The 8,254-nt window shown below is 44.5% G+C and overlaps 1 protein-coding gene across 1 annotated transcript in view; it reads left to right on the top strand.

Annotated features, from left to right (window-relative positions):
• The first annotated feature begins 4,787 nt into the window (after positions 1-4,787).
• Positions 4,788-8,254, top strand: part of TMEM232 (transmembrane protein 232) — a 494,818-nt gene continuing 491,351 nt past the window's right edge. Inside the window, exon 1 of the mRNA XM_069752641.1 lies at positions 4,788-4,915. Within this exon, the coding sequence (XP_069608742.1) occupies positions 4,794-4,915 (122 nt within the window). The 5' untranslated portion in view covers positions 4,788-4,793. The remainder of the gene's footprint in view (positions 4,916-8,254) is intronic.

The raw sequence follows: 8,254 nt of genomic DNA, 5'->3' as shown, positions 1-8,254 counted from the left end.
CGCAGCCCACGTTGTATATTGCGCAGCCCACGTTGTATATTGCGCAGCCCACATTGTATGTTGCGCAGCCCACGTTGTATATTGCCCAGCCCACGTATATTGCGCAGCCCACGTTTTATATTGCGCAGCCCACGTTGTATATTGCACAGCCCACATTGTATATTGCGCAGCCCACGTTTTATATTGCGCAGCCCATGTAGCACATTGCGCAGCCCATGTAGTATTCTGCGCATCCCACGTTGTATATTGCATAGCCCATGTAGTATATTGCGCAGCCCACGTATATTGCGCAGCCCATGTTGTATATTGCGCAGCCCACGTAGTATATTGCGCAGCCCACGTAGTATATTGCGCAGCCTACGTTGTATATTGCCCAGCCCACGTAGTATATTGCACAGCCCACATTGTATATTGCGCAGTCCACGTTGTATATTGCGCAGCCCGCGTAGTATATTGCACAGCCCACATATATTGCACAGCCCACGTAGTATATTGCACAGTCCATGTAGTATATTGAAAAGCCCACGTAGTATATTATACAGTCCATGTAGTATATTGCACAGCCCACGCAGTCTGTAGTAATGTGGGCACCATAACCCTGTTAAAAAAAGAGAATTAAAATAAAAAATAGTTATATACTCACCCTCCGTTGGCCCCCCGGATTGAAGCGGTTACCGACGCTCCGGTCTGAAGAGTGCATTGCGGTCTCGCGAGATGATGACGTAGCGGTCTCGCGAGACCGCACATCATCATCTCGCGAGACCGCAATGCATGGAGCGGTAACAGGGGCGTCGCGAGGAGCATCGGTAACCGCTTTGATCCGGGGGGCCACTGGACGGTGAGTATATAACTATTTTTTATTTTTTTAATTATTTTTAACATTAGATCTTTTTACTATTCATGCTGCATAGGCAGTATGAATAGTAAAAAGTTGGTCACACAGGGTTAATAACAGCGTTAACCGAGTGCGTTACACCGCGGTCAACGCTGCCATTAACCCTGTGTGAGCGCTGACCGGAGGAGAGTATGCGGGCGCCGTGCACTAACTGCGGGGAGGAAGGAGCGGCCATTTTCTTCCCGACTGTGCCCGTCGCTGATTGGTCGTGGCTGTTTTGCCGCGACCAATCAGCGACTAGGATTTCCATGACAGACAGAGGCCGCGACCAATGAATATCTGTGACAGAAAGACAGACAGACAGACGGAAGTGACCCTTAGACAATTATATAGTAGATTGCTCGAGCAATGATGGATCCACACAGAGACAGATTGTATCTGCATAAGAAGCTACAAAAACTTTATTGAACATCTGCCGTTATATACCCTTTTAGAATGGGGCGTACATATTGTTATTGTGTGCTTACTATAATTATCTAAATTCTTTAATAATTAATATAATTTCATGTGGACAACGCTCGTTATTCATTTCTTATATGATTTTTCCCACCACCAACACCCATATAAGCATCCCTTTTGAGCAATACAGCACTTGGGAACCATTTTAATCACGTAGCCTTATGCAAGACCCACAGTAATTCGGTAAGAGAGGTGAGATACAAGTCATTTTAGAATCCTCATATATAAAGATAAGCTATGGGGTTCTCTGAATACCCTATCACTGGCATAAGGTTGTGGTTGCATGATATCACAGACCTGCCAGTGTATTAATCACAGTTCAGTTTATCATGGGTTAATCAGACCGCGGGCTCAGCAACAGCTTAAATGAGTTTGTGTTTGATTGGTTCTTGTTATCTCTCCTCATGAACAGGCCTGATATGATTGGGCCAGAGAAAGGGCGCCAAAATGTAAACTGTAAATAGATCCTGTGACTGGTCATAAGTTCACCATTACTTTACGGATACACTGTATATACACTGCTCAAAGAAATAAAGGGAACAATAAAATCCCACATCCTAGATATCACTGAATGGAATATTCCAGTTGTAAATCTTTATTCATTACATAGTGGAATGTGTTGAGAACAATAAAACATAAAAATTAGCAACGTAAATCACAACTAATATCCCACGGAGGTCTGGAGTTGGAATGATGCTCAAAATCAAAGTGGAAAATGAAGTTACAGGCTGATCAAACTTCAGTGGAAATGCCTCAAGACAAGGAATGATGGTCAGTAGTGTGTGTGGCCTCCACGTGCCTGTATGTCCCAGATGTGTTCAATTGGATTCAGGTCTGGGGAACAAGCGGGCCAGTCCATAGCTTCAATGCCTTCATCTTGCAGGATCTGCTGACACACTCCAGCCACATGAGGTCTGGCATTGTCCTGCATTAGGAGGAACCCAGGGCGAACCGCACCAGCATATGGTCTCACAAGGGGTCTGAGGATCTTATCTCAGTACCTAATAGATGTCAGGCTACCTCTGGCGAGCACATGGAGGGCTGTGCGGCCCTCCAAATAAATGCCACCCCACACCATTACTGACCCACTGCCAAACCGGTCATTCTGAAGGATGTTGCAGGCAGCAGATCACCCGCCACGGCGTCTCCAGACCTTGTCACGTCTGTTACATGTGCTCAGTGTGAATCTGCTTTCATCTGTGAAGAGCACAGGGCGCCAGTGGCGAATTTGCCAATCCTGGTCTTCTGTGGCAAATGCCAAGTGTCCTGCACGGTGTTGGGCTGTGAGCACAATCCCCATCTGTGGACGTCGGGCACTCAGACCATCCTCGTCGAGTCAGTTTCTAACTGTGCAAACACATGCACATTTGTGGCCTGCTGGAGGTCATTTTGCAGGGATCTGGCAGTGCTCCTCCTGTTCCTCCCTGCTCAAAGCCTGAGCCCCTTCCACGTCTCCAGGTGTACTGGCCTGTCTCCTGGTAGCGCCTCCAGCCTCGACATTACGCTGACAGACATAGAAAACCTTGCCACAGCTTGCACTGATGTGCCATTCTGGATGAGCTGCACCACCTGAGCCACTTGTGTGGGTTGTATAGTCTGTCTCATGCTTCCACGAGTGTGAAAGCACAACGAACATTCAAAAGTGACCAAAACATCAACCAGAATGCATTGGTACTGAGATGTGGTTTGCGCTCCTCACCTGCAGAACCATTCCATTATTGAGTGTGTCTTGATAATTGCCAATAATTTCCATCTGTTGTCTACTCCATTTGCACAACAGCATGTGAAATTGATTGTCAGTGTTGCTTCTTAAGTGGACAGTTTGATTTCACAGAAGTTTGATTTCCTTGGAGTTATATTCTGTTGTTTAAGTGTTCCCTTTATTTTTTTGAGCAGTATATATATATATATACATATATATATATATATATATATATATATATATATAAACCCAAACTTATACATGCCACCCTTTCTCTGGATTTGTATGACGAATTGTCAAATAGAAAAAAAATGAATGCAAATGAGGGAAATTGGAATAAAATAAGAGCACAAACTAACTGCTTTTGACCTGGTTACAGATCCTTTTAAGGCTCCATCCGTCCATGTAGCTGCAGAATTTACATGGATGAAAAATTGTAGCTAGCTGTTAAGTTCCCACCGCTGCACAGGGGGGAATCTTGAGCCACCTCCACTGCGGTCTCCCATTCTTTTTCAGCCGCAGTGGAGCCTGCTCAGTGGAGACGTTGGTCCCAGCGTCTGGCTTGGGCAGATACTGTGCGCTTGGTTACTGCTGATCTTCCAGGCTCAGCCATTGTAGCCAGCACTTTTCTGCGGCGAGCAGATGCTCCTGGGACTAAAAGTCCTGCTTTTCTGTTACTGAGCATGCCCAGGGGACGACCTCTCATTGGAGGTCGGGGGTTGCATGCACAGGTCCTGAAGCGGTTCCTATCGGACCACTAGGAAGGTCCTAGAGAGCTTTCTCTATAAAAGGTTTGCATGGCCGCCCGGCCATGCGCTAATATCAACTTATGTTTATGAGCTTAGCTACCTTGTGGTCTGTGTCTGCATGTGTTCAGAGTCGGCTGTATAGCCATTAGAATTCCGGCACCTCTGGACAGGAGTTTGTGTATGTGAATTTAGGGCTGGCGTATAGCCACTAGAATTCCGACACCTCCAGAGAGGAGTTGTTTGTGTGCTATGCTGACTGTATGACCACTGTATGCTACCCGCTCTGTTAGTTAGCTGTGATCCTCGGTGAGGTGAACAGGGCACAACGTTAGCCTAATCCCAGCGACTCTGTGAAACAACAGAGCTCGTTCCTATATAGACTCGGTGACTGAACCGTGTCTATTCAGGCGTTGTACCACCATATAGTGCCGCCATATACTAGCAGCAGGTTCCACTCCTGCACGGTGGAACCCGGGTTGCGAATGCACCTATATTATCTCAATATTTACTCGGTGCGTTCCGCCAGCCCTAACAGCTAGCAATATTACTAATTGTTCATGGGACAAAATTATGACTTTGCTGGGACAATAAGTCAGATTTGAGATTTTGATGTTGGGAGCACTATAACATTATAGTTGAGGTATAATAACATTTATTTAGGTCACTTTCACACTGCATCATGTTGGTCAGTATTTTGTTTATCAGAATTTCATAGCCAAGTTCAGGAGAAGAGCAAAAAGATGCAAAAAATAAAATGGTAAGGCAAGGATGGATATTTGCTTTCAGTCTTAAACTTTTTCTTACTACAATTAAGGTAAAACATTTTAAATATGAATCAGTTCTTTCATCCATCTGAATGATGATTTCAATTCTTCAGAATGACACATCCTGTATAATAATTGCATGTGTATCCTATTTATAATCACGTGTTTCATTAAAAACTGTAACTTATGTTCACGTTATTTTCTCTTAGTAGAATAGTAGAAGAATGCCAATTGTCAAAATACCTGTCATTCAGAAGTTTGGGATTATCTCAACAAAATATCACAATGAACTCCAGAAAAAGTTATTGGAGAAAACAGAAGAACATGTGAAAAACAAATGTAAAAGGTACAATTTTGGTTCTACTTCAGTATGATATGAAATCCATTCTCTATAACATCTTGAGTCTGATCCATGAATGTGTTTTTGCCATAATTCTGTTTTTTAATTGTTTAAGTGTTGTGCATTTGTGAATGAATTATGCAGTCTTTACTCCAACTGTCCTGTTCATTAACCCCTTCGCGCCATGCGCCGTACTAGTACTGCGCTGCCGGCACTGCATTTGTGCCAGCAGCAGTACTAGTACGGCGCACCGATCACCGTGGTCTCGCGCTGAGCGCCGCGGTGATCGGGTGCGGGTGTCAGCTGTATATGACAGCTGACACCCCGCAGCAATGCCCACGATCGGCGCTATCGCCGATCGCGGGCATTTAACCCCTCTGATGCCACTGTCAGTAGTGACAGCGGCATAGAGGGGGATCGCGCAGGGACGGGGGCTCCCTGCGCTCTCCCACCGGAGCAACGCAATGAGATCGCGTTGCTCCGGTGACCCAGAAGGAGTCCCCGGATCCAAGATGGCCGCCGGACTCCTTCCGGGTCATGAAATGACCTGGCTAGCCGGCGCCTGCTGAGAGCAGGCGCTGGAAAGCCAGCTAAACTGCCTGTCAGATCGTTGATCTGACAGTGTGCTATGCACAGTGTCAGATCAATGATCTGATCTAATACAGAGATGTCCCACCCTGGGACAATGTTAGAAAGTTAAAAAAAAAAAAATAGAATGTGTAAAAAAAAAATAAAAAAAATCCCCAAATAAAAAAAAAAACATTTCCCAATAAATCCATTTATTTATGTAAAAAACAAACAAACAATAAATGTACACATATTTGGTATCGCCGCGTCCGTAACGACCCGCTCTATAAAACTATCCCACTAGTTAACCCCTTCAGTGAACACCGCAAAAAAAAATAATAAAAAACAAGGCAAAAAACATTGCTTTATTATCATACAGGCGAACAAAAAGTGGAATAACACGCGATCAAAACGACGGATATAAATAACCATGGTACCGCTGAAAACGTCATCTTGTCCCACAAAAAAAAAGCTGCCATACAGCATCATCAGCAGAAAAATAAAAAAGTTATAGCTTTCAGAATAATGCGATGCAAAAACAATTATTTTTTTATATAAAATAGTTTTTATTGTGTAAAAGCACCAAAACATAAAAAAAATTACATAAATGAGGTATCGCTGTAATCGTACTGACCTGAAGAATAAAACTGCTTTATCCATTTTACCACACGTGGAATGGTATAAACGCCCCCCCTAAAAGAAATTCAGGAATTGCTGGTTTTTGTTCATTCCGCCTCCCAAAAATCGGAATAAAAAGCGATAAAAAAATGTCATCTGCCCGAAAATGTTACCAATAAAAACGTCAACTCGTCCCGCAAAAAACAAGACCTCATATCACTCTGTGGGCCAAAATATGGATAAATTATAGCTCTCAAAATGTGGTGATGCAAAAACTATTTTTTGCAATAAAAAGCATCTTTTAGTGTGTGACAGCTGCCAATCATAAAAATCCGCCAAAAAACGCTATAAAAGTAAATCCAACCTCCCTTCATCACCCCCTTAGTTAGGGAAAAATAATAAAATGTAAATAAATGTATTTATTTCCATTTTCCCATCAGGGCTAGTGTTAGGGCTAGGGTTAGGGCTAGGGTTAGGGCTAGGGTTAGGGCTAGGGCTAGGGTTAGGGCTAGGGTTAGGGTTAGGGCTAGGGTTAGGGTTGGTGTTAGGGTTTCAGTTATAATTAGGGGTTTTCACTGTTTAGGCACATCAGGGGCTCTCCAAACGCGACATGGCGTCCGTTCTCAAAAAGTAAAACAGGGCTCCTTCCCTTCCGAGTTCTCCTGTGTGCCCAAACAGTGGTTCCCCCCAACATATGGGGTATCAGCGTTCTCAGGACAAGTTGGACAACAACTTTTGGGGTCCAATTTGTCCTGTTACCCTTGGGAAAATAAAAACATAGGGGATAAAATATCATTTTCGTGAAAAAAAAAATATTTTTTATTTTCACGGCTCTGCGTTATAAACTGTAGTGAAACACTTGTTGGATCAAAGCTCTCACAACACATCTAGATACGTTCCTTGGGGGGTCTAGTTTCCAATATGGGGTCACTTGTGGGGGGTTTCTACTGTTTAGGTACATCAGGGGCTCTGCAAATGCAACATTACGCCTGCAGACCAATCCATCTAAGTCTGCATTTCAAATGGCGCTCCTTCCCTTCCGAGCTCTGCCGTGCACCCAAACAGTGGTTCCCTGTTATGATAAGGTAAGGTAATTCAGTACCACAATGGACATAGAAGTCAGAGCACATACAGTGACCTGACCGAGTCGGGCTTTCTCCCCTGACATTGGTGGACACCGCGTCCTGACCCGTCTCGCTTCCAGCCTGCAGCAGCGTCTGCAGCCGCGTCTCTGACCAGGGACTTATATTTTCTAAGGGATCTCCCTGGAGTCTATTACGCTCCTTCATTTGTCCAGATACCACCTAGTACGTAACTGACGAAGGCCAGACCAGGCCGAAACGTATTTTCGTACTACGAAATAAAAATCACCAGTTTTGACTTAAGTTGAGTGCCGGGTTCTTCTTATCTATATGTACACGGTTTGGGAACCTACCCGTGCACCTGAGTAGCAGTGCCCACGTCTTTTGACTCACTATTCTTGGCCAAAGGCGTAGCATCAATTCCTCTCAATGGAATAGGACACTGCAAGGGCTCCAAGAAAAACCCACAACGCCTAGCATACTCCAAGTCCATCAAATTCAGGGCAGTGCCTGAATCCACAAATGCCATGACAGAATAAGATGACAAAGAGCAGATCAACGTAACGGACAAAAGAAATTTTGACTGTACCGTACCAATGGTGGCAGACCTAGCGAACCGCTTAGTGCGCTTAGGACAATCAGAGATAGCATGAGTGGAATCACCACAGTAGAAACAGAGCCCATTCTGACGTCTGTGTTCTTGCCGTTCAACTCTGGTCAAAGTCCTATCGCACTGCATAGGCTCAGGTTTATGCTCAGATAATACCGCCAAATGGTGCACAGATTTACGCTCACGCAAGCGTCGACCGATCTGAATGGCCAAAGACATAGATTCATTCAGACCAGCAGGCATAGGAAATCCCACCATGACATCCTTAAGGGCTTCAGAGAGACCTTTTCTGAAAATAGCTGCGAGCGCACCTTCATTCCATTGAGTGAGTACGGACCACTTTCTAAATTTCTGACAATATACCTCAATCTCATCCTGACCCTGACACAGAGCCAGCAAATTTTTCTCTGCCTGATCCACTGAATTAGGTTCATCGTACAGCAATCCGAGCACCAGGAAAAACGCATC

This window comes from Ranitomeya imitator, chromosome 1 (genome assembly GCF_032444005.1).
Source record: "Ranitomeya imitator isolate aRanImi1 chromosome 1, aRanImi1.pri, whole genome shotgun sequence".
Lineage (NCBI taxonomy): Eukaryota > Metazoa > Chordata > Amphibia > Anura > Dendrobatidae > Ranitomeya > Ranitomeya imitator.
The sequence above is the reverse complement of the archived record's forward strand: the minus strand, read 5'-3'. Positions and strand labels throughout refer to the sequence as shown.